A 23,887-nucleotide genomic window follows, 5' to 3' on the forward strand; every position below is an offset into this window, starting at 1 on the left:
CGGTCCCTCGGGCAATCAAGTTCAAGGCTGGAGCACAGGCCAATCAAGATTAGGTAGGCCCGGCCCATCGGTTGCCCGTACAATCAAGCCGAGCCCAGATCTTGTTTTTATTCTTGTTTCAAGAATTATCAATACTAGGTAGTAGATCGGTATATATTATCTCCATCTTACAGCCTTGTCATAATCAAATTTCTGCGACAAATGCTTTCTCTCTCATTTCTTTTCATGGAAGAATTCGGTCTCTTTGCACCTACAGTGCAGGCAGGAGTTTCCTGCACAACCTTCAGAAGGCCATCTCGCACGGTGAGCAAAAGCGCTCGCTTAAAGCCATACTTTAGTTACTTCTACCACCATGATGCTTCACAGCCAGATAAAGCTGAACCAAGGACATACTATGATGCACGCACACTCGTTCGAGACCCAGCCTACCATGAGTAGTCTCTCGAAATTCGAAAGTTCTTTTAAGAGTAAATGACAACATGGCCTATACTCAGAGCAAAAGCCCACAACCCACATTAGCCATACTCCCCACCAAGCCCTCAATCATATACATCCTGGCCCACTCCACATGCGAATACGCTGCGATCCCCAGTATCGCTACCAAGCCAACATGCACCGCCCAGAAGACCTGCTGTCGCATCTTAGCCGATCCAGATCCGCTCCTCAAGCTCAGAGCCCACCGAGGCTTCACGGCTGGACGAGCAAACAGCACCACGGATGTGACCGCAATCACGCCCAGAATTCCCCACTGGACGTCTGCATCGCGGATACGCTTCAGAAACAAGACCCCGAAGTCCGGGTGGCTGGATTGCAGGAAGAAAGAGTCGTAGAGAAGGGCATGGCCAAATAGTAGGGGTGCAATAACCAGCCGACCAAAGAGTCGATGATAGGCATTGATGGTGGGCTGGGGGATGGCGGTAAGCACGGAAATAAGAGAAGGGGAAGCCGGCTTAGAGGTGAGATAAAGGGGTGGCGACATCAAAACCTGGAAAGGGAATTGAGAGAGAGCGACATGTCCGAGGGACTTGGTGAGATGAAGGTAGTCTGGAGACTAGTTAGTCGCAATTCGTTGATAAATTGTGGATTGTGTATCCATGTTGTGATATTCCTAAGCGGCGGGAATACTATCCGCTGAGCGACAAATCACGGGTTCGGTAATGGTAATATCACGGATGTAGCTTCAAACTATAGACATAGCATAGGTAAGAGGAACGGTCATACCTTCACCAGAATTCCATATGCAGAGACTCAAAAGCCACACTAGCCACACTGAGCAGACTAGGTACTGTCGCCGTGTCTCAATCCATCCCACAAAGGGGGGAGAGTCCAGCCAAGACTTGGGTGAAGGCTTGCGTCGATTGGGCTTGGAGGGCTCAGATCCAGGCTGAGATGCCCATACATACAACCGCACCAGAACAATGGCGATTAGCATTGAGTATTGAGCGTAAGAGCCCCGTAGGTCTAGGAGCTCGCGACGCTGCTCCTTCTCTGCATCGGAGAGAGTGATAAAATGCCAGGGCCAGGAGAGAGTCATGGTGTCGACGGCCGCAATGGGTGAAGGTCAAGGGGTGGAATTGAGGAGTAGGCAATTGAACAACGGTCATAAACCAGCTTGCTCTTCTGCGCTGAAGAAGACTCCCACACGTGAATGTGGTTTGAAAAATAAACCGATGCCTGTCTAATCGCGCCATCGGCTTTACGGAGATACACGTGGGATCACATGATTTATAGGACACCGAGCTTGATTACGCCCCTATCATCCACCCACTTCATTGCCTGTCGGGCTCAGACAGCAAGGTTCATGATACAGAATCAGAGTAGAGAAAAAAAAGTACCGGGATCTGATTTTGCAGGATTATTGATCGTCGACCAAGAAGACTCTACAGGGAGAACGCCATCAAGCATTTCATACCAGCCAGGCTCTTCTGACTGTTTCTAAGTTGGACAAAAAGTGGAATTCCACCCAAATCCGCGGGAGTGTCGTGATATTAGTACCCACTCACGCGCCCATGGTGCTAAGCCTACGGTGAAGTCTGCATAACTTCCTCGTGGCCGCCAGCGGCAGTGGTCGCAAAATACCGCACATCGACATCATCGTCGCCTTGCAGCTTCTCCAGGCTAGGGAGAATTCTCTGTTGGATGAGTTCCTGACCCCGCGGCGACGGGCTGGCAGTCTGTCCTGCTTTTTCGAGCTCTGTCAAGGTTCCTTCCGCCGGCAGGCGTCGCAGGGTATCAATCAATACAGCGTAGGACTTGGCAACGTTGAAACGGATGTTCGGGATCTCGTCCGTCACGAGTCTGTCCAAGATGGGGAGAATCGAGTTCTCAATAATATCCATCGATACAACTGGGGCAAGAGTCTACACAGAGGTTAGTAGCTAGATTTGAGAGAGGTCAAGAGTTCACGTACGGAGATGGCGAAGCACGTGGTCATCCGGTAGAGGTAGTTGGGGTGCTGGCCCATGGCCATGACTTTGGGGATTATGGATCCCTTGGCCCAATCAACGCCGAAGACCTCCGTGAGCTTCCTCAAGTTCGTTGTGGCAGCCTCACGGATGGAAAAGACTGTGTCGCCGAGCCAGCCCATGCAAAGATCGCTCAGCTGCTCATCGAAGAACTTGACGCCCAACTGGCTGGCAAGCAGAGGGATATATTCGATGATGGCCAGTCGGACACGCCATTGCTTGTCTTCGGCCAACTGTACAATAGCCGGCAGCAAAGACTGGGACAGGAGGTCAATGCCAATGACTGGTTTGGTTAGTCAATGGACTTAATGTCTTGCCATGGCGTATACTCGCTCACCTTTGTTAACCAACTCCAGCTTGGAGATGATATGCAAACGAACATCCGGGAATTCATCCTTGAGCATCTGCAAGAACATCGGAAGGAGATGGGCAGTAGTCCTAAGCAGCGTTAATGAACGAGTAGTAAAAAGGCTCGCATTCAAGCATATGCACTTACTCCTCCTTGCCAAGGATAGGTGCAAGGCCACTGATCTGAGTTCCTAGTGCTGCGCGGACGTGTTGAGAGGGGTCCGACACGAGATCTTCAACACTCGTCATGATCTCATTAAGCAATGTATCACGATCGATCAGGCTGCAGAAGCCTATTCCAGAGTCAGCTGTCGAAATTGTTACAAGATACGACGCTAATACCTGGGATCTGGCCGGCAATAGCGGTGCGGACTTCAGCTTCCGTGTCTTTCAGAAGCTTAACAAACGAAGGAACCATGTCACGAGTGACAACTTCCTCGTGGACGGCCTTGGCGATCTATGTCCCTTGTCAGTCAACTGCGGCTGGGCTAGGTTCTGTAGTCAACGAACCTTTTCGTAACGGTCGGCAACCATGTATCTAACTCTCCAGCTCTTGTCCTCAAATAGATTCCTCAATGAGGTCAGAAGAACGCCATGGCTGGGCTGCTGCTCCTTGGGGATTTCCTCCGCAATCGAGATAAGCACATCCACAGTAAGCAGCCGCACGCTATCCTGTTCATCGGTGGCGAGATGCTGGAACAAGGGTATCATTTCATCGATAACAACTTGGGTGTTCAGTTCCTTGATGAACTTGGCGAGGTTGTTTCCTGATTGTCTTCTCACCATTGGTGTGTCGTCGTGCACGAGGCTTCCATAGTATTGACGGAGGGTTTGCTGTAGTGTGGGCGAAGCCTTCCTATATGGGACACAGTAGAGCCCAGTCGCGGAAACTTTCGAGGTGAACCAGTCGGCTTTCGACAGGCGCAAAACCATCGGAATGAAATATTCTTCAATCTGTTTCTCGGACAACTGCTCTCCGATCTTGTTAAGAGATTCTACGGCCTGGTTGCAAAGCCATCAGCATGAATCGAACAGGTATTGAAAGATCCCGGTAAAGGCGTTCGCGAGTCCGTACCTTTTCTCTGACCAGAGGTTCTTCAATAGCGGCCAAATTCTCGAGGGGGGAGAGAAGTACATGCCCGTACTCTGGGCCACCAACATATTCTGTGAAGTTTCCAAGCTCCTCACTTAACGCGGTCAAAACCTCATCTTCATCCTCGACAGAGTCTGTGAACGCAAGGTTAGGCGCATTCTATGTGACACCGTTCATCTCTCGCATATTGGGGACTAACCGTCGAGGAATGGGATCAGCTCTTCCCGCGTTCTCTCGGGCCCTAGAGCCAAGGCAATGGTGGAGAGGCGGTGAATAGCATTGAGACGGAGGAGGACATCGTCGTGCTGGAGTGATCGAGTGTCAGGACCGACAGTGCCCGCACGTGGGGACAATAGCGGAGTCAATGGTGACTATCATACCTTCAGCTCGTCGATAAGGACGGCGATAGGGTAGAGCTCGTCGTTTTCACCCTGACCCTCCATCGCGACTATTTTATAAGACTTTTCGGGTTGAGTGTTTGAGCGAAAACCAGAGAGGTGAGGTTATAACCGATCCACGTCCTCGCTCAGGCGATTATTATCCGACCCGCTCGCACGCGAACACGTCGAATATTTTTTCGGGAGGGGAAGGGAATTCTGGAACTGAGGGGCGATTCTAGGAGGGGCCAAAGGATGGTGAGCACCTGTTCAAGATCGGATGGATTAGTGTCGGGTGGGGAAGGTCTTGGGTGGTGGTCTATGGGAAAAGGGAGGGTGGGAGAGCAGTGAGTGGTGAGGAAGAACCCCGGAGGAGGTTTCGTGGGGTTTGGGCCGCCGCAGGACACTTGAGCAATAATAGCAGCGGTAGCGGCATACCTCAACAATTGCGACAGGATGAGAAGTTGGAGATGCAGAATTCACTCCAGATGAATTGTGAAGAGAAACAGAAGCTCGTATGAGAGGAGTCAATATATGATCAGGAAAGAGAGTAGGTTTGGTGCTGGTGGGTGAAACACAGTTAGTAGCTGAAGGGGAGATTACGAAAGTGACGGACCGACTGACTTGCTGGGAGGGAGAGAGAGAGAGAGGTTCAAGGAAGCATGGGCTGTGGCTGGTGAGGTAGTGGGTGACGGTGACGGAGGGGTGAACTGGCACGTGGCGGTGCGGCTAGAAGATGAAATGTGGCTGACCATCCGAATCGTCGCCGCCTTTGCGAGCGAAGAGTCAAAAAGACTTTATATGACTCTGCGATTATTGACCAGCGCATCCAGCCACGCTCCCTCCCTCTACTTTCTTCGCTGACCCCTATTTCGCGGTAGTCGTCTTGGTCTAATCTATACAGTCGTTTTTCGGTCCATGGGAGGCTGGTACAACTCGATTTGATCCCCAACAGTTTCCTCACAACGCTGCGAAGCCCAAACCCCTCATCATGCCCACTATTTCGGTCGACAAGGCCGCCCTCTTCGAGGCGCTCGGACGGGAGTATGCACTTCTTTCGCCCTCTCACATACCTTTCGATTGCATATCTAACTCAATTGTTGCAGGTATACCACCGAGGAATTCGATGAGCTTTGCTTCGAGTTCGGTAAGTTGATCCAGATCGGCCATGGCGGGGCAATCAATGTACTGACTGTTCACCTCCTAGGTGTCGAACTTGACGAAGACGTAAAGACTCCTTTTCGCACTCATCGGATATACAATCAGATTCTAATAAAGCTATGGACACTAGACTACGAACCAGGACCGCCCGATCGTGAATGGAAAGCAAGAGCCCCCTCAACTCAAGATCGAGATCCCCGCCAACCGGTATGCATCCAGAACCTCTCTCGAAACACATACATATATTGAGACCGTCGCAGTTATGACATGCTGTGCTTCGAGGGCATTGCCCTCATGCTCAACATCTTCTTGGGCCGCCAGCCGGTTCCCAACTACAAATTGGTTGAGCCTGCTAGTGGACAGCTCGAGACGATCATCGTCAAGGAGGATGTAAGTTGCAATTGAACAGCCTGCGCCCCCAGCATCGGGCACTGATTATGTGGAACAGACCATGAAGGTCCGTCCTTTGGTGTCCGGTGCCATCCTCCGCAACGTCAAGTTCGACCAAGCGCGCTATGAATCCTTCATTGCCCTGCAAGATAAGCTCCACCAGAACCTGGCGCGTCAAAGAACTCTCGTGTCCATCGGCACCCACGATCTCGACACTATCCAGGGGCCTTTCACCTACGAGGCGCTCCCCCCTAAGGACATCAAGTTCACCCCTCTTAACCAAACCAAGGAGATGAACGGTGAGGAGTTGATGAACTTCTACGAGGTATGACTCATGGCGCTGCGGACTTGGCCAGCGGACTCGGTACTGATTCTCTGAATAGAAAGACAAGCACCTCGGCAAGTACCTGCACATTATCCGGGACCACCCCGTCTACCCCGTTATCTACGACTCGAAGAGAACCGTCTGCTCTCTGCCCCCCATCATCAACAGCGATCACTCGAAGATCACCCTGGACACCAAGAATGTCTTCATCGAGATTACCGCGCTCGATAAGACGAAAGTGGAGATTGTCAACCGTATGATGGTGACCATGTTCTCTCAGTACTGTACTGAGCCTTTCACGTAGGTTTCTATCACATGTCGTGCGGAGCCCACCACTGACAATCAATACAGAATCGAGCCCATCAAGATCGTCTCCGAGCACAACAACGAAACCCGAGTCGTTCCGGACATCAGTCCCCGCAAGGCCGAGGCGGAGGTCTCCTACATCAACCAGTGCTGCGGTCTAGAACTCAAGCCTGAGGAGATTTGCACGCTCCTGAAGAAGATGGCCTACGATGCTAAGCCCTCGACGACGAATCCCGACATCCTCGACGTCTATATTCCCGCCACCCGAGCGGATGTGCTCCACCAGGCCGATATCATGGAGGATGTGGCCATCGCCTACGGCTTCAACTCCCTGCCCCGCTCCTTCCCCAGCAAGTCCGGCACCATCGCCCAGCCCCTCCCCATCAACAAGCTCACCGACATTGTGCGCGTGGAAGCCGCCATGGCCGGCTGGTCTGAGGTGCTGCCGCTTATCCTGTGTTCGCACGACGAGAACTTCGGCTGGCTCAACCGCAAGGACGATGGCAACACGGCGGTCAAGCTGGCCAACCCCAAGACTCAAGAGTTCCAGGTTGTGCGCACCAGCCTGCTGCCCGGTCTCTTGAAGACCATTCGCGAGAACAAGCACCACGCCGTCCCCATCAAGATCTTTGAGGTCAGCGACGTCGCTTTCAAAGATCTCTCCCTGGAGCGCAAGAGCCGCAACGAGCGCCACTTCGCCGCCGCCTGGTACGGCAAGACCAGCGGTTTTGAGGTCGTCCACGGTCTTCTGGACCGCGTCATGGCCATGCTGAAGAGCGCCTTCATCACCGGCGAGGAGGGACTCGATAACTCCGCCATGTCTGATTCGCAGTACTGGATTGAGGAGCTTGATGGTGAGTAATTTTCTGTTACATCGAACATGAAAGGCGAGTCCACGGACGAACAGCAACACTAACGCAATTGAATTTCCCTAGAACCCACATACTTCCCTGGCCACGCCGCCTCCGTCCACGTGCGCATAGCCGGCAAGGAGCTCGTCATCGGTTCCTTCGGTATTCTGCACCCCACTGTCCTGGAGAACTACGACCTTAAGTACCCCGTCAGCACACTGGAGCTGAACATTGAGGCTTTCCTATGATTGATTGATGACCCCAGGCTGAGAGAAGATGTAGACATGAGGGATTAGATCTATTCTTTACACATAGGGATCAAAAGACAGCTGAGGCTCATGAAATAAGATGTCATTGTTAGAACGAATAAGAAAAGGACAAAAAGGGCAATATCAAAAGCAAGCCAGATCAGAAGAGGTGAAACATGCGCTTACGTAACACATGATTCATTCGCCTCGAATCTGAAAGGTACTGTGTGTGCAACCGCGCTCTGAATAGATTAGACACTACAGGGGACCAGTTGGGCCAGCCTTCAGAAGGTCTGACCTTGAGGCACGAGCGGGGCCACACACCCCTTAAAGGCTACTAAGCATCGACGTACACACAGATCTACACGGTTTACCGGGGTATGGCATACGAATTGTGGGGACAAGACAGAAAGGCTTGGCTAGAACTCGTTTCGGGCATGAATTTTGACTTTTTTTTCTTTTCCTTGTTTTCTGTCTTTCCTACCTAGGTCATATCGACTCAGGGTGTGTATATCGAGCGAGGTGATTAGAGACATGAGAGGGATGAAAAGGTCTTTTTGAGAGAGATACTGACGTCCCCCGTCCGCCACGGGAAGCGGAAAAGGAGGGAGATGACAATAAACACGGTTCTTCCGGATGGATAGTGATCATGAAGTTTGTTCATTTTGCGTCAGGTAAGGGAGATATAGGTAGGTCGGACAGGAAACGAAGAAAAAGAGAAAAGAGCAGGTGGGGGCCTAAGAAGAGAGAAAAAAAAAGAAGAGGAAAATCCAATTAATTTTTTACTCCTGAGCGAACTCAGCGGGGGCGGCACCCTCCTGGCCCTCGGTGGCCTGCTGCTCGGCCAGACGCTGCTGCTCAGCGGCCTGCTGGGCGGCAAGAGCCTTAGCACCGTAGTCCTGGCTGACGGGCTGGAGAATGGGCTGCTCCTCCTTGGGCTCGATGATAGTGACGGAGTCAGGGAGGGTCTTCTGGGGGCCGGCCTTGCCCTCGGGGTCAGAACCGCGCATGATCTTGACCTTGATACCGAGGACACCCTGGCGGAGGAGAACGTGGCGGGTGGCGCTGTCGATGAACTCCTTGGCGGGCTGACCGGAGTGGATCATGAAACCGTCCTGTGGAGAAACAAAACCGTGTTAGTCTCAGAAACCTTCATGTTCGAATGCACATCATTTTCATGACGTGCAACCGCAAGCTCGACGAATTTGGTCCCGATCACCCTCGCGCAGTCGTAAATCGCTTCGCATGTCGCGCTCGCGGACAAACTGCGTAGATCCATCCATCCGGCTGCTGTATCGAGACCATATTCCGTGGCTACTTCAGGGTGGTTTGATCGGCAAAAACGTACAGTGAACTTCATGGACTTGGCACGGGCAGCACGGAGCTTTCCGGAAACGACGACCTCGCAACCCTTGGCACCGCTCTCCATGATGAATCTGAGGACACCGTAGCAGGCACGGCGGACGGCGAGACCGTTAAGGAGCTTGTAGCGGAGGGACTCGCACTGAGCGACAGCGGAGAGACCGCGGTTCTGGACCTTGGCGGCATAGAGGGAGACAGAGTTCTCGGGGAACTTGAAGCGCTTCTGGATGAGGGAGGTGAGCTCGCGGATGCGGCGACCCTGCTCACCGAGAACCTCCTGGGTGTGGGTGGCGCGGATGACTGTAGCAAAAAGAACATCCGTTAGCAACCGATTCGTGTTTCCCTTGGTGTTTTCCTCCATTGTTGATATTCCAACTTGTCCCCAATCCATATCCACAATTTATTCCAAGCTCCTCCTCGCACTGATCCATCAATTGTTTCCATCCTCTAGGTTTTTCCTCGGACATTCACCCTTCCATCTCTTTTTCCGATTTCAAAACAAGATAAAGCAAATCAAATCGGGCGACGTACTGATGTCGGTGACGGTGGGAGTGACACGGACTTCGACACCGGAGTAACCCTCCTCAGCCAGCTCGCGCTGGAAGAACTCGTTCAACTCGGCATAGAAGACACCGTCGGCGACGAACTTGCGGCGCTTCGAAATAGCTCCCTGGACAGCAGCCATGTTTGCGTTTCTGGGTGGTGAATTGGCGAAGAAACGGCCGAGAACGCGGGTGGTTGAAGGGGGGGTAGTCGTTCGAGGGCGAATTGGTCGGCGGCGGTCAAGTCAGTTTTGAGAAGGTCGGCGGTAGTGGGCAGTTTTTGGCTTTAGGGCTTGTTCATCCCTTTTCGGGTTAGGGCTCAACCTCGCTTGCTGCTCCGCGGGAACCTTTCCTTTCTGGGTAAGCTTTCCCCCTCCCGAGTCCCGGGCCCTTTCTGTAGTTTCCAGTTTAGATCCCCCCCCGGTATTCCAGCCTGAGTATGCAGGCATCAACTGCTACAATAACATAAGTAACAACATACTCAGTACAACATCCAAACGTTCGGTCTTTCGCTCTCTTTTCTACTCTCTTCTTCTCTCTTTATACTTACTGCCCCTTGGGGTTCTCTCCCAGACTTTGAGGAAGTGGATGGGTCACCTTCTAAGTCACCATCAATCTGTCAAGAAACACTTCTTTACAGATCCAGCGGGGTTGTGCAACCCCCCACATGGGTGGTACTCGGCATGTTTCCTCTCTTTTGGCCTCGACTAGAGTATGCACTGGTCATCCCGGCCTTAGAACTGTAGCTCTACCGACGAAACCAAGACAGAATATGCAGCGTCAAAAAAGCAAGACTAAGGACACAATTGCTAGATAACAAACAGAAGACTCGCCGCCTTTTATAGATTTGCCTGCCTAGACCGACTGCGACGCAATGCGTCATTTCATCAGTTTGAAGGCCGACTGGTGTCTCTACTCCTTCATTGCATCTCAAGCTCCATGCGATTCATGCTTTTCGTATCCTGGTTGTTCTCTTTGCTTTTGGGGAATGCCAAATTAGAGATTCCCGCAGTCACAGTTGCGATGCCGCTCGGTGGGGCGTTGTTAGCATCTTTGCCAGCGGAGCCAGCGCCGACAGAATGGTTAGCGGTCTCCATCCCAGTCAATACTGGCGACCGCTGAGCACTCGGAGTCTCACGGGGAACCGATAACCCCGAGCCAGGGGCCCGAGGGCCGTTCATTTCAGCATCGGTTCTACCAAATGCTTCGCTCCACCACCGCACTTCATTGACGCGTGGGAAGACTAGACGTTCCTTTCCACGTTTGTGATCGTCAATTTGCGGGTCATAGTCAGGGTTGAGGAATTGTTCCCTCCGTGCCAGGAAGTAATCCCAAACGCTCCGAGTACGCCCTTTGGCGTTCCACTCTACCCGCTCCTTCTCACTGTTAAAGAGGAATGTTCCGAATTGACACGAGTACAAGTGGTACAATAGTCGTCGCAGGAACCGTTCATTGAACTCGAACCGGGTAGGGTGCTGGTAGAGTAACTGATAGGTTGCATCCAGGAACTGGTGGAAGACCGGGCTTGTTTCCTTGACCTTGGTTACCTCCTTTTCCACGGGCGTTGCTTTAGGCACTGAAAGCTTCTTCGCATTGTCGCCGTCATAGGATTGCATCTCCCCATCCGACTCTCCAAGAGAATCACGACTGTTGTTGTCTCTGTTGAAAAATCCCTTGGCGCTAAGGAAAGCATTCTCGATAGCTCTACTGGCACCACCAGCCTCGCCAAATGCTCGATTCGAATCACCTCCAATCCGTTCGTTCTCAATCTGGAACCACTTTTCGCTGTTGAGATGTCCGGCCCTGTGCCGGAACATGTGCCCGAATGATAGCCAGTCCTTTTCTACCAACACCATAAAGCCCTCTAGTGTGCGGAAGTACGGGTCGAGGCAAAGTTGACTCAATGCGCTCAACTGACTCGTTCGATCCCATCCGTCTGAGCAATGGATCAAAACATGCGAATGCTGGAGCCCAACCTGCCGGGCAATCAGACCCGCGCCATCTAGAACCGTCGAAATATGTTTCAGCCAATTGCTCCGTGCAAGTTGGTCCTTATTGGGCCCTAAGGGAGTCACATCAGAGTCCTTGAGAGCATCGATCACTTTGTTGAGGGAGTCTCTCATCACGTGGATGTTGTCGATTCCGAGGTACGCCTTGGTAGCGAACTTGTAGTTGTCCATATTCTCCGACCCAAGCCCTACAGCCTGCATTGCATAAGCGTTGACGGTTGGACGAGCATCAACAATAAGATTGCGCTGCTGGGCTCCGTAGATGTGGGGCTTTTCCTCCGGGTCGCCGGCAAAAGATGCCAGCATTTCATCTTCCAGTTCTTCGGCGTTGGTCAGGTCAGCCAGCATTTGACTAGTGGACGGATCACTCGATGTCGAACTGGAGGATTCCGGCTCCAGATTCGGCGGAGTGAAGTTTGCGAGCGGTCGTTCGGGGCGGGAAGTCGAGAAGATCGCGGCGAGCAACTTCTCGTCCTGAATGCTTCGGTTTTGGCGCACACCCACCAGCGGCTGCGAGCTTCGTGTGATGGAGCAATTGTTCACAGGGTGCAGATACGTCAAAGCGGGTACTCTTGCTCTTGATCGATATTTGCCAGCATGGTTGAGCGTGATGTCCGAAATGGTAGTCGGCACAGGTATGAGAGCAGGGTAGGTCGCAGAGAACTGAGGTTCAATGGTTAATGATGTAGCAAACTCCGTTGTTTTCTCAGGTCACACTTGCCCCATAATCAGCGTTTAACTGAGATACCCGCCAACCCGAGCCATTCTGGTCCACGCCTTGCCGAGCCCACTCCTTACGGGCGTCATACAATTCCCAACCATTGAACTTCTGCTCGGGGGGAGGCGGCTGGTAGGAAAAAGCATACAGCTTATCGATGCGTCCAACCTTGCAGGTCCAGCACTTTATAGTTTCGTATACATCTCGGGCCTTGCTCTCGCTAGTGAAATAGAAGCAAACAAAGGTGAAATCTCGACATCGTAGCCGGATTGAAGATGGCTGGCGGGCTGCGGCGGGGGTGGGGCGATAGGTACAGAAGGAGATAATTGGATATGTGATCCAGAGCTCCTTTGACCGGCCAGCAGCATTGGGGGTTTGGGTTTTATCGGTCGAGGGAGGGATGTAGGAGAAAATTATATGGTGAGAGGTAAGATGAAGTGTACCGACGACCTGTTCACCGCGACGCGCCAAGGTCACATCTTCAACCTGGGGAATCATCGACAGAAGAGCGTCAGTTTGTGTTTCAGATTTATCCGTTCTCCACTGTGATGGGACTAACCTTAGCAACTCGTGTTCTCTCCATGCCTTAGCTGTCACTGTCTCCGCATAAGCTTCATGGCTGGGGGGGGGTTTGCAACAATTGAGGTTCAGTGCGCCGGCACGGTCGGTAAGTATGACGACAGGCAAAGAACACAAAGAGAGATGACAAAAAGAACTATTTGAACACAAGAAGGAAGGACAGAAACAAAAACCCCAGATTGTTGAAGATTTGTTGAAGGGGAGAAGGATAACAAACATTAACTTGCAACAAAGTTGGAGAGGGGGGTTAATGTCAGTAGCGGGCACGGACAACTCGGCCTAATGCGGAGCCCCTCGCCTTTCTCGCTACAAATACGTACAGTACAGGTCCGATGATGGCTGCTGCAACTACGTCAATCTGCCCACCCGTGTGATCTACTACCATTGCCCCCCTGTAACTTGTAACTGACCATACTTCGTACACTTATTCATGCCAACCACAAGTCACTAATATCCTTGGTCAGTCTCAAAAGAGAATTCGCACTGCTCTTGCATGCTCAATTGAAGCCTTTGGCTAGTCATAAATCCAGTACAGATCAACATGATCGTTTGCTTGTGAAGCATTTCCCAATTAGGAAATCCACCTGGCTTCAGTGCAAATTGACAGCGATCAGCTCCCCAACTAATAGAATCTCCATGTGACATTATCGACTTGTGAACTCGAGCTATCACCGGCCCTTCTCTCGTCTTCTGCTGTTCATGAGCAGGATAGCAGTTTCTCTGAATATCTGTGGCGACAGTCTGCACGCACTACTGACGATTACTGCCAGCATCAACACTCTGTTTACCACCTGCGATTTTCAACACTACCGTCAAGTCAACTAACAAGCAGCATACCTGCTCGATCTCTAATTGAACACTTCTCATTATTCGCGGATAAATGTCAGATCTATACTGTCCACTCCCCCCTCGGGGCCAAGATATATTTCGCTTCCGTCGCTTCTACGGAGTGAACTTCGGATCTACCTTCACACAAGGCCCGTCCCTCCACCAAACCACCGCGCCAAACGAGCTAGAAGCACTAACAAGGTCTGTCTCACCCCTTCATAAGATCTCAAACCCTTGCAGCATGAGTTGAACCAAACCTAAACAGCTCCATCGAAACGAATGGACTCGAATCCACCACCTCAACATGGCAATCCCACTGGCTTTCCGCCCTGCCAAACGACGAGCTGCTCTGGCTCAGAGATACCTGCCACTGCAACACGATCCAACTGCCCCTTGGATTCCTCACCCTCGGTCCTCTCTTCAGCCAAGGAACCCCCTTCGAGGGCGCCCCATCCGAGGTCTACACGCGCTGCTGGTCCGCCATCAAGCATCTCATCGAGCGGTGCCACGCCCACGGAATCGGGATCCTGCTCAACTTCGACCTTACCACCAACGGGGTAGACCTCCGCTCCAGCCCCGAGCGCCTCGCACTCGCCCGGGACTGTATCGCCTTCGTAGCCCAGGAGGTAACCTTCCACGCCCTGCACGGGGTGGTCGGTCTACGGATCTCTACATCAAAGGAGACGCCGAGGCCGGGTTCCCCCACTCTCCGCGACTGGTACGAGGAGATCCGGATGATAGTCGGCGCCATCGACGAGTTTCTGCCACTGTACATCGGCGATAACAGCCCCGCGGGGACCGAACTCTTCCGTGACTGCGAGACGCTGCTCCACCACCAACTACCCCAGGCCGACTCTAAACAGCCAGCACCGGCAGGAAGGGCGACCTTAAACTTACCCCCGGCGGCCCCCGGCCATCTGCTACTCTCGCGGGACGAAGTCCAGACAAAGGCCCAGCAAGCCCGGATCGAGCGGCCGCAGTTACTGAGGGAGGCCTTGGCGCGCCGGGAGGGAGAGGAGGAGGAAGTGAAAGGGGAGAAGGGGGAGAGGGCAAAGGAGAAATACTGCCACCGTGCGGTCGGGCGGCAGAGTTTCGTCCACGGCTGGGATCTGGGATACAGCGATGCGCTGCGGTTTTTCGATGCCGCGGTGGAAGGGCTGGTGCCGCAGCGCGAGGGGGCGGACAGGATCGGGGAGGTGGAGTTGTGGGCTCGTCGACGGGCAAGCGACGTTGCACGGCTGGAAGAGAACCATCAGGCCTGGGAGTTGGGGCTTCGATGGGGAATTGCCGATTTTAATCGGTTCGTGGGCATTTGAGCTGATTCTTTTTGATCCCCCTCCGCGTCGATGTAATGTTGCATATGGGTTCGTCGGGTTCCGGTGTTATCAAAAGTGATGTGGACTAGCTTTGATTCGGGCAAATGGTAGTATACTGCTCTGTCATCGGCCACAAAAAGTGGCTGGACAGAAGCATGGGTACAGTACTCTTCAGGCGCCCGAGACTCGGACCTGCGTTTATTTTCTCCCCGCAAGCACTGAGCTGAGCCTATTCCATTAGATATCTCGTAGTATACATGCCTCATGCCAAAAGTCCCCCCAAGAAATATAAATACATGAAAATGTGGTCTAATCCTATACGCCAGAAGACACTTTTTGGGATCTAGAACACCTCCGGACCTTCAGAGGCCGCCTCTGTTTGGCGGGCCATATCCACGTCAAACGCCAAATTGCATGCAGATTTATAGAATTCATGGAAACCATCCTCAACCACGGGGTCAGTCGCGCCAGGAACGGCGTTCGATAGGGCCGAGTCAGGGTTCCCGATGTCCTTTCTCAAAAAGAGCTCGGTGACACGATGAGGCAAGAAAGGCCCACTCTCGTAGTATGAGTAGTTGAGCTGCTGGCCGCCGTAGTTGTATCTGTGGACCCGAGTGCCTCGGGCGTCGTTCACCGGCAGGAAAATGTAGTCTGCCGTCAAGGTTTCACCTTCCGTGGCCGGGGTCTGGCCCAGAAGCTTACGAGGAAGGGTGATTTGAGTGAAGCTGGGAAGAGGTACTTCGCTACCGCTGGACTCGAGAGACTGACGGAAAACCTTTCGCAGGCTCTCCTCAAGTGCACCTAATGATGGATCGATTGCGGAGCCCGTAGGAAGCTCATGGGTCAAGCGTCGGCTGAATCGGAGATCGAGCCCGTTCTCTGGGAGAAGGAAATCGAGTTTGCTTTCAGCTAAAACCACCTTGGCGCTCTGAAGGGCAAATTCAGGGCCGGTGTAAAATGGAGACTTGGAAGTATTCACTGTGACTTCCACCTCGAGTTGCGGGAAGACCTGGGCATGGAAAGCTGAAGGAACCAATCGGATGCGGTGCACCTGTTGCTCATCGGACTTCTGAGGCACCAGATTGTTCAAGAACGGTGCTGCACGAGGTATATCTGTAGCGAATGTACGTGGGAGGGACAGCCGGCCAAGTTGAGGCGCGCTGACCGATGTCTCCTCAAAGGTAGGCTTGCGGAGGAAAAGACATTTTCCAACTGCCGCAGTGACCGACTCACAGGTATCGGTGGGATTCTCAATGCCAATGGTCTTGTTGAAATTGGGATTCCGAAGCAATTTGAGAAGCACATTGGACAAACGGAATTGATGCTTGTTAAAAAATTTGCGCCTTTCTAACAAGGAGCCGGGTGTCAAGACCTCGCCGGTCTCATGTGTAACCGCCCATCTGAACCACGAATGTCGTCGATCAAACCATGGTGTGTTGAGCTCAGGGTCGATGTTATTGATGCTAGCCATTTCGGTAGCAGGCATGTATGTACTGAACGGGGTAGGATGGTTGTTTGTGCTATGCCATGCAAGATGCAGCGTCCTGTGAGCATCATCCGCCTGCTGTTTGTTCTCAGCAAGATAGAACATCCGCCTGGGTGTTTCTGATGTCTTCCCATCAAAGGTCACCCCATAAGTCTTGTTGAGCCAAGATAAAAAGTCAGGGCTTTTGACGCGGGCATTAGCAGTTATGTCGTTCTCACTGACTGGTAGCGTGAGGCCTTCCTCCTTTATTCTCATGGTGGCGTCACGAACGATGTCCCTGATGGACTCACATGCTTCCTGTCGTCCGGTTACCCTCATAATCTGTAAAACCTGGGAGACATCGATTTTAACATCGTGTAACACAGCGAGCTCCTCAAACGAGAAGTTTTCGGCGTTCAGCAGCGTATGAAATGCGGTGTCAGGCATGGGGATATCAAGCTGGCCGACTTCGCCAGCGATACTTAGGTGCCAGCAATCCCGAAGAATTTTCTCAGCAAAAGCATCCTTCCCTTTTAAACCCTGAAGTGCTCCAGTTCGGATAGAAGCACGTTTGGGTACCAACTCCATGAGATTCATCACCCCAGGTAGCCAGTGTTTGCCTTCAGAGTCACCCTGGGGTGTGTCTTGGCCTTCCTTGTCGATTCGTTGTTGAATGTAATCAGAGAGTTGTGAGATCTTGAAGGATGAGCGAAGGTTATATCTCAGATCATTCCAGTCGGCGCGTGTTAATTTGTCGTAGGGTTGGTAAGGAGAGCCTAGCTCGTCAATGTGTGCGATATAGAGATCTTCATCGGCAAAAGCGGCGTCTTTCTCCAATTCCTTCAGCATAAAGTGCTCTCCCTTGGATTCTTCCGACGAGTCTTTCTCTGCGATAATCTGCGAGCGTCTGCGACGTTTGCGATCCTGGATAACCACGACCTGAGCCGGGTCTCCCAGAGAACGCACCGAGATTGGTATCGTGTGGCTCTTCGATTTCTGTCGTCTTACTTGCTCTTTCTCGCTCAAGACACGACGCATGCGCTTGATACGGCCGTGCCGACGTCTGGACTCCTCTGCTTCAAGGTCGTCTAGAGAAAAGAAGCCCCCGACGCTATCGCCCGGATCGTCCGTGTATTTGTCGGATTTGAATCGAGCAATAACATTGCGCCTGCGCAATGGAAGGGTGTTTTCTGTTCTGCAATAGGGACGCAGCGGACATTTAAGGAGCCCTACTACTCCTTTCGACGACCGGGAATTCATATGGATGACGAGGCGTTGGGGTGAATCTCGGAGTCTGAAATCTCGCGTGATCGAAATCTTGAAGCTCAAAAAGAATGGAGGCAATCGCCGAGGACGCTAGTCCTAAAGCAGAATAGCCATGTCAGCTTCCGGGGGGGGCTTCGGCTCATCCACTTTTCTACTCTTTGAATAGGCTTGTACAATACGGAAAACCATTTCTGTCTCTCACCATGACCAATCTTTAAGACACCTTTCAATTCAGGATTTGCAATCGACACTGAGACTATGTACAATTGATGGGATACAACTTGTGGTTCTGTCAACCGACTTCACAAACTTCACAACCGCCGCGATTCACTCTTTGCTTGCAATTTCCCAACTCCGTAGGTCTTCGCGGACATCGAACTCGGATAATTCGTGGTCCGCATTACGACTTTTCCAGCTCCTCCCTTTCGGATTGTCGTGGAGCTGTTGTTCGATGCTTCCATCTTTCCTAGTATGATCCGCGCTCGAACTCATCTCGGACACCTTTGGTTCATTCCGGAAATGGTTGCTGGATGAGCTCCGAGGTCGCTTCTCGAAGCTACTAGGCGACAAACGATTCTCCGTCGAAGCTTGCCTTATGCCCGTCCGGCTATACGGGGAAAGCCGGTCAGCGTGGTGATCTGTCGAGTTTGCAAACGGCGAGTGCTGGTTCTCTGCCCAGCTGATGCCCCCGGCAAACAACTCTTCAATCAGCTTATCCGCCGGTAGGTCATCGGATCTCGAAATCCAAGAAGCGGCCAGAGTACGGCGATACATGTCCTGCATGTCAGTGACCTCTCTGCTCTGGGAATTTATGGACGGCAGCCTGCCAAGGTCGTCGTGCTCGCCTTGTTCGGTAGAGACAACACCGGCGATCCCTCCGAACACCATCGCTGATTTGAGGGGGGGCCTGGAGGAGGTCAAATTGTCAGTCCGCAAATACTTCAGGTGATGTCTAGATGCGACGGTCGAACGCACGTAACAAAGTTCCGATCGCCCTCAACCTGGCGTAGAGCTATCCCGACCTTAAGCGTGCTGTTGACTTTGCTGTCCTGCATCAAGTAGCGCCTGACGATGCCCTCATCGTCGTCACTCTTGTCCACATACTCTGACAAGTTGAGCCTGATCTTTCCCAGAAGGCTCTTCTCATTATTATTTCCTCCTGACGCAAACTCTTGTATAACCTCGAAGTATAGTTCGCATTCGTGAAGCGTCTGGTTTCGATCGATCGTCAGTCGGACTTGCAGCACTTTCTCGTAGTTCCAAGATGCTCTGTGGTCTATAATGACCGCTTTGTCGGTATGCCCGTGATGTTCGGGCGCACACCCAGAAGGAAGGCGCCACTTGACAAACGCTGTGCCATTCACAAGGGGTACATTGTTGAGATCAATGACCTGAGAGAAAGCCCTCAATTGTCAGCTCCAGATAACGCTTGCGATGGGTTCTTGACGGGGAAGTCCTTACTCTCAGCACCAATTCAAATTTAGGCTATGACCGGATATCAGCACTCGCAACTCTTAAGTACCGACACAAGCAGTCCCACTTACTCTCCTGTTCTTCGGGACTAGTATGTCGCGCTCAAGAGTCAGCGCAAGAGATTCAGGAGAGAGATGAGGTCACAGCGCCCTGAGGGGTCATATGCAAGAGTCGGGCGCAAATGCAGAAAACATACCAAAAGCCTGCATAGCTGGTAAGCTCAAGGCCTACAGTTCAAGACCCTAGTAGGTTCACTCGTTTCATCAAAATCCCCAGATGGTTTTCAGAGCAATCCACACTTATCACGATAACGTCGCCGGTCGACACCATCTCCGATACGTCCGACGGCTCTCCCCACACGCCTTCCGTGCGAAGGCGGCATATCTGGCAATACTGTCGGCAGGAACTGACCGCCCTTAACGATGTTTGGCGGTGAATCATCCAGTCCGCAGCAATTGCGTCCGAGACAAAATTGGCCGAGCTTCAGCAACACTCTCAAGCCAAGACACGATCGCGCGCGAGAAAACTTGGTGTTGGCGCACGCAAAGCTATTCCAGCTCTCTAGCACGCTTCTTCACCCCGTGAAGAATCAAAGTGAACGCGCCGCCTCCAGCCGCAATGGATCAGCAACAACTCCCCCTCTCGCCGCCTTCTGAGCCGACACCGTCGCCTGCAGCCAAGTTGGTCCCGCTCGACTCGCCGCTTCGCACGACTCCCATCCACGAACTTCTCTCGAGCATTCGTGTTCCCGGCCCACCTCTACAGCCACACCAGTATAATCCAGTCACCTGTGAGCCAATCGACGTGGATGAAGTGATGCGCACGCAGCTCGAGCAACTACGCCAAGAGTTCCCCTCGCCCGAAGCGGCACTGAAAGAACAAGAGCAGGTCGCAAGGGAGATCAGGCAGAAGATGGAAGAGGCCGAGAAGAAGCGCGAAGAGGTTCAGAAAGCGATGGATAAGAAGATCAAGGAGCGAAACACGGAGATGAAGGTCCTCTCGAAATATCAGAAGGTCAAGGCCTCGGACATCCCGTCCTGAGAGCAGAACCCGCAGAAACGACATGCACAGATTCGCCTAAACATCGTCGCACAACCTATCTGCCCGACCGCCACCAATCTTGCAACTCAAAGTGAAACTCGCGCCATGCAAGAAACAGCGCAGTTCGCCGCAAGTACCGCAATCATATGCATTGCGTGCATGATGGAAGCCATATTCCGCACGACAGAGCCTGCTGGGGGTCTGGCTTCATGACACATCGACGACTAGTGCTTATTCATCTCGTGGACTGGATGGATGTCCATTTCGACTTTACCTACCAAGTCTTTGGCCGCAAATATGGATTTTCCTCTAAGACCGGCTGTCGGGTTTTGCACTCCACGGAGTCTCCCGTCTGCCCAAGGGAAACAACGAAATAAAATGCTACGAGCTGCTACGAGCTCGGAGGGGACGTGTGGCAAGAGTCCAAATGAACGACTTGATTCTGAAGGAGACGCTCCTCAATCGTGGGCTATTCACGGATTACAATTAAGCATGTATCAAAACCACATCAACGACGCAGATCATCACGAACAAAGAAATACAATTCATCGCATGGTTGGTCATCAACAAGTAACTCCGCCGTCAGCGAAGTGAACAATTTTCCCGAATTTTATGCTCACAAGGTGCCCAGCACCTTGACTAGAGCAGGAAGCAACTATGATTGTCAGTTTCTAGCTTTTATTTTAAATTTTATACGTAACAAGGTCTTACCTCAGAAGCATCCTCAATGAGCACCTGCGTTTCGTTGACAAACTTGGGCGTCAGCAGGTTGTTAGCCTGACCAAGCAGGCCCCCGACTTCACCAAGCAACTCTGGAGAAAGGATTGGCGACACGTCGTCAATGAGATCGCGCGTCTCGTTGACAAATTTGGGTGTCAACAAGTATGTGGCATTGCCGAGGAGGAAGTTCACTTTTTCAAGCAGAGCAGGCGTGACGGCAGGTGACACGTTGTCGATCAAAGTTTGAGTCTCTTCGACAAACTTGCTGGTCAACAATTTATTGGCATTTCCGAGGAGACCGCCGACTAGGCCAAGCATATCAGGAGATAAGATCGGCGAGATTCCGTCAATCAAACCTTGGGTCTCATTCACAAACTTTGGCGTCAACAGGGCGTTGGCATTGTTGAGCAGACCTCCTACTTCGGAGAGCAGCTGGGGTGTGAACACAGGGGAAATGTCCCCAATCAACGCGCGGGTCTCCTTGACGAAGTCGGGCGTCAGCAATTCATTCGCATGTCCCACCAAGCCTTGTGTCTCATCAACGAAGCCTGGGGTCAGCAAGGAGGTGGCGCTATTCAGAAGCTGGCCGACTTCCTTGAGGCGGGCAGGAGTGAAGACAGGCGCCACCGCGCCAATCAGGCACTGAGTCTCATTGACAAATGTCGGCGTCAGAAGTTCATTGGCGTTGCTCAGTAAGCCAGCAACCTCTCCGAGAATAGCGGGTGTCAACACAGGAGCAACTGAATGGATCAAGCTCTGGGCTTCGTGAACAAATTGGGTCGTCAGCAATGTATTAGCGTTACCCAGTACAGAATTGACCTCCCGGAACAGCTCAGGTGTCAGAGCAGGTCCGACTGTTTCAATTAATGATTGCGTTTCGTTCACAAATCTGGGCGTCAAGAGTCCATTGGCGTTGCTGAGCAAGGTGCCAACCTCCCCTATGAGTTCGGGAGACAGTATAGGAGCCACGGCCTTGATCAATGACTTGGCCTCCCTGACAAACTCGACCGTCAAAAGACCATTGGCGTTGTTGACTAAGGTTCCGACCTCCTTCAGTAGCTCGGGGGTCAACAGGGGCGTAACAGCCTCGATCAGCTGCCGAGTTTCCTTGACAAAGTCGGCCGTCAGCAACTGATTGGCATTGCCAATCAGACCGTTGACCTCTTTGACAAACTCTGCGGTGAGAAGCTCATTGCCATTGTCGAGCAACACGGAGACCTTGTGGAACAGCTGGGGTGTAACCAAGGGGCCAACAGAAGCGATCAATTGCTGAGTCTCGTTGACGAAATTCGGCGTCAGCAGATGATTTGCATTGCTCAACAGAGTGAGCAGTTCGTTACTCAACTCTGGAGTCAACAAATTGTAGGCAGTGTCGAGCAAGGACTTTGTCTGGTTTGTTGTCTTGTCGTCGAACAGGTATGCGAAGTGGTGAAAGAAGGACTCAATGTCCGTGAGTAGCGAGGGGTCCAAGAGGCCAAAAAGGCCACTCAAAAGGTCAGGTTTCTTTGTTTCAGAGCTTTGAGGAGCTGTGGTTGTCTGAGACCACGAATTCTGTGATGGACTTGAGCCTGCTCCGTCCTTTGCAGTAGAATCAGAGTTGTGGCCCCCTCCGAGAAGGCCACCAACCAGACCAGATAAGAGGTCTCCGTGAGCACTTTGTGTGGGAGCGGCTTCTGCCGCGGTGGATGGCTGCTGGGACACGCCATTGGCAGCTGCCTGCTGTTGGGCAGCATTCCCATATGACTGCTGGCCGACGGGAATTGCGTTATGTTGATTGGTATTGACACTCGCACTGGGTTGCTGTTCGTTTTTTGCCGTTCCTGTCGTATCTACTGCCGGGATTGCTGCATTCGCTGATGGACTCACTATCCCTTGAGCGTCTGGCTGTGCAGCCACGGCTGCTGAGGTTGGCTGAACCGAGGTTGCCAACGAGGTGCCAGACAGCACGACGGCCGAAAGAAGAGTCGATGAGAAGCGCATAACGAGAGGATGCGTTTATCAACACAAGGTTAGCAACGAAGGAATGAAGGTGCTGGATCTAAATGAATGCAGATTGCCAGTGCTCCTTATATGGTTCAAACTTCTCGCTCAAAATCATCGTCGAATTGGAGCCAGGGTCCTATCAAACCTTCAGTGAAATGAACAGGATGGGATGGTGTGTTTCGTTTGGGTTCCTACATCCCTTCTCGGTAGCATGGCCGTTGCGGTTCGCTTTCCGTCCGTGATCCAAGGGGATAAAGTTCGCTTCCGCAGCACAGCCGTGGTTTGACCAGGAGGGGACTATGCTTCTCGCAGTAAGTGCTCTCAAGGCTATTCTAGGGGTCCTCGCGGAGAAGTAAATCCGTGTCTGGGTGGATTACAACAAGAGATCATTATTTGGTCTTTGGAGGCAGTCTACTTTTTCCGCTTAGGCTCATTGCCCCGGTGATCGACAGGGACGTGTTTAGCATCCGTGGGGACGATAAGATGGCAGGAACAAGGCATTGTCTCTGGTCACTGGGATATGAGCGTTCCCTCAAAGAGAAACATATCCAAATGCACGGGCCATAGCAAGTTCAACTCGGTACCTGGCTGGATGACGATGTCGCTGCGACATTTATGCATCGTCCGAGGCGTTATCTTCTTGAATGATTGAGAAGATAGGCATCTATAAGGACTATTCTCCCTTCCCACCGTTCAACAAGCAAACCTAGACACCTTCTTCTTGGAGTGACTGTAGTCTTTTCCTGAAAGCCGTGGCTATTGCTGCTGTAAACTGTGTCAAAAACCCGCACGAACGATTCATCCATTCAACCCCAACACCAAGCAATTCAACTCCAGCATCAAGCACTGAACTGCCAACAGAACCAACTCGGTAGCATGTGATCTCCCAGGCGAGTCGTGGTTGTAGAGCGGACGGTTCTTATTGCTTCGGAACCAGCAGAAAAGTCTGAAATTGAGGCACCGTTTCACAATGGCATTTAACTTTGATGCTTAAGGGTGTCGCAACGGGATTCGCGCCGTG

The 23,887-nt window shown here is 52.2% G+C and overlaps 9 protein-coding genes across 9 annotated transcripts; 3 read left to right on the plus strand and 6 right to left on the minus strand.

Moving 5' to 3' along the window:
- Positions 1-323: 323 nt before the first annotated feature.
- BO95DRAFT_439878 (putative metalloreductase Fre8) lies at positions 324-1,654 on the minus strand. The gene is made up of 2 exons (XM_025585823.1): positions 1,222-1,654; positions 324-1,044 (listed from the first exon to the last, which is right to left on the minus strand). The coding sequence occupies exons 1-2, from the start codon at positions 1,532-1,534 to the stop codon at positions 491-493; spliced, it is 867 nt and encodes a 288-aa protein (XP_025445668.1). The 5' UTR covers positions 1,535-1,654; the 3' UTR covers positions 324-490.
- A 367-nt stretch (positions 1,655-2,021) lies between these two features.
- On the minus strand, positions 2,022-4,349 carry BO95DRAFT_355585 (protein phosphatase 2A structural subunit TPD3; the record flags this gene model as incomplete). Its single annotated transcript, XM_025582258.1, has 9 exons — positions 2,022-2,360; positions 2,411-2,748; positions 2,803-2,903; positions 2,962-3,106; positions 3,156-3,270; positions 3,324-3,815; positions 3,889-4,040; positions 4,106-4,211; positions 4,287-4,349. The coding sequence occupies 9 exons, from the start codon at positions 4,347-4,349 to the stop codon at positions 2,022-2,024; spliced, it is 1,851 nt and encodes a 616-aa protein (XP_025445669.1).
- A 739-nt stretch (positions 4,350-5,088) lies between these two features.
- On the plus strand, positions 5,089-7,731 carry BO95DRAFT_439880 (phenylalanine--tRNA ligase subunit beta). The gene is made up of 9 exons (XM_025585824.1): positions 5,089-5,327; positions 5,390-5,430; positions 5,491-5,510; positions 5,575-5,651; positions 5,705-5,834; positions 5,893-6,159; positions 6,218-6,459; positions 6,511-7,319; positions 7,401-7,731. The coding sequence occupies exons 1-9, from the start codon at positions 5,275-5,277 to the stop codon at positions 7,562-7,564; spliced, it is 1,803 nt and encodes a 600-aa protein (XP_025445670.1). The 5' UTR covers positions 5,089-5,274; the 3' UTR covers positions 7,565-7,731.
- A 265-nt stretch (positions 7,732-7,996) lies between these two features.
- BO95DRAFT_439883 (40S ribosomal protein uS3) lies at positions 7,997-9,727 on the minus strand. Its single transcript, XM_025585825.1, has 3 exons — positions 9,458-9,727; positions 8,913-9,226; positions 7,997-8,679 (listed from the first exon to the last, which is right to left on the minus strand). Exons 1-3 carry the CDS (start codon positions 9,609-9,611, stop codon positions 8,347-8,349), a joined length of 801 nt encoding a protein of 266 aa, XP_025445671.1. The 5' UTR covers positions 9,612-9,727; the 3' UTR covers positions 7,997-8,346.
- Positions 9,728-10,388: 661 nt separating this feature from the next.
- BO95DRAFT_450657 (phosphatidylinositol-3-phosphatase YMR1) lies at positions 10,389-12,778 on the minus strand (the record flags this gene model as incomplete). Its single annotated transcript, XM_025588019.1, has 3 exons — positions 10,389-12,140; positions 12,199-12,681; positions 12,755-12,778. The coding sequence occupies 3 exons, from the start codon at positions 12,776-12,778 to the stop codon at positions 10,389-10,391; spliced, it is 2,259 nt and encodes a 752-aa protein (XP_025445672.1).
- A 759-nt stretch (positions 12,779-13,537) lies between these two features.
- BO95DRAFT_28812 (uncharacterized protein) lies at positions 13,538-15,090 on the plus strand. Its single transcript, XM_025581700.1, has 2 exons — positions 13,538-13,803; positions 13,868-15,090. Exons 1-2 carry the CDS (start codon positions 13,655-13,657, stop codon positions 14,916-14,918), a joined length of 1,200 nt encoding a protein of 399 aa, XP_025445673.1. The 5' UTR covers positions 13,538-13,654; the 3' UTR covers positions 14,919-15,090.
- A 171-nt stretch (positions 15,091-15,261) lies between these two features.
- Positions 15,262-19,331, minus strand: BO95DRAFT_428959 (uncharacterized protein; the record flags this gene model as incomplete). The annotated part of the gene is made up of 6 exons (XM_025584868.1): positions 15,262-17,578; positions 17,981-18,556; positions 18,625-19,040; positions 19,111-19,134; positions 19,194-19,210; positions 19,319-19,331. 6 exons carry the CDS (start codon positions 19,329-19,331, stop codon positions 15,262-15,264), a joined length of 3,363 nt encoding a protein of 1,120 aa, XP_025445674.1.
- A 294-nt stretch (positions 19,332-19,625) lies between these two features.
- Positions 19,626-20,291, plus strand: BO95DRAFT_28845 (uncharacterized protein). The gene has a single exon (XM_025581703.1). The coding sequence runs from the start codon at positions 19,741-19,743 to the stop codon at positions 20,161-20,163; it is 423 nt and encodes a 140-aa protein (XP_025445675.1). The 5' UTR covers positions 19,626-19,740; the 3' UTR covers positions 20,164-20,291.
- Positions 20,292-20,779: 488 nt separating this feature from the next.
- BO95DRAFT_332007 (uncharacterized protein) lies at positions 20,780-22,380 on the minus strand (the record flags this gene model as incomplete). Its single annotated transcript, XM_025581911.1, has 2 exons — positions 20,780-20,818; positions 20,875-22,380. Coding segments are annotated over 2 exons (1,545 nt in total), but the record flags the coding sequence as incomplete, so codon positions are not given.
- Positions 22,381-23,887: the final 1,507 nt, after the last annotated feature.

Source organism: Aspergillus brunneoviolaceus, assembly GCF_003184695.1.
Source record: "Aspergillus brunneoviolaceus CBS 621.78 unplaced genomic scaffold BO95scaffold_11, whole genome shotgun sequence".
In the NCBI taxonomy this organism is placed as follows: domain Eukaryota; kingdom Fungi; phylum Ascomycota; class Eurotiomycetes; order Eurotiales; family Aspergillaceae; genus Aspergillus; species Aspergillus brunneoviolaceus.

Excerpts from the sequence above, each read along its gene's own strand:
- BO95DRAFT_439883 (XM_025585825.1), bottom strand. The coding sequence starts at position 9,611 with ATGGCTGCTGTCCAGGGAGCTATTTCGAAGCGCCGCAAGTTCGTCGCC. Across the intron at positions 9,227-9,457 it reads TCCCACCGTCACCGACATCA|TCATCCGCGCCACCCACACC; the intron begins GTACGTCGCCCG and ends TTTTTGCTACAG. Across the intron at positions 8,680-8,912 it reads CCAAGTCCATGAAGTTCACT|GACGGTTTCATGATCCACTC; the intron begins GTACGTTTTTGC and ends GTTTCTCCACAG.
- BO95DRAFT_439878 (XM_025585823.1), bottom strand. The coding sequence starts at position 1,534 with ATGACTCTCTCCTGGCCCTGGCATTTTATCACTCTCTCCGATGCAGAG. Across the intron at positions 1,045-1,221 it reads CATATGGAATTCTGGTGAAG|ACTACCTTCATCTCACCAAG; the intron begins GTATGACCGTTC and ends ACTAGTCTCCAG.
- BO95DRAFT_28845 (XM_025581703.1), top strand. The coding sequence starts at position 19,741 with ATGGATCAGCAACAACTCCCCCTCTCGCCGCCTTCTGAGCCGACACCG.
- BO95DRAFT_439880 (XM_025585824.1), top strand. The coding sequence starts at position 5,275 with ATGCCCACTATTTCGGTCGACAAGGCCGCCCTCTTCGAGGCGCTCGGA. Across the intron at positions 5,328-5,389 it reads TTCGAGGCGCTCGGACGGGA|GTATACCACCGAGGAATTCG; the intron begins GTATGCACTTCT and ends CAATTGTTGCAG. Across the intron at positions 6,160-6,217 it reads AGTTGATGAACTTCTACGAG|AAAGACAAGCACCTCGGCAA; the intron begins GTATGACTCATG and ends TTCTCTGAATAG.
- BO95DRAFT_28812 (XM_025581700.1), top strand. The coding sequence starts at position 13,655 with ATGTCAGATCTATACTGTCCACTCCCCCCTCGGGGCCAAGATATATTT. Across the intron at positions 13,804-13,867 it reads GAGCTAGAAGCACTAACAAG|CTCCATCGAAACGAATGGAC; the intron begins GTCTGTCTCACC and ends AAACCTAAACAG.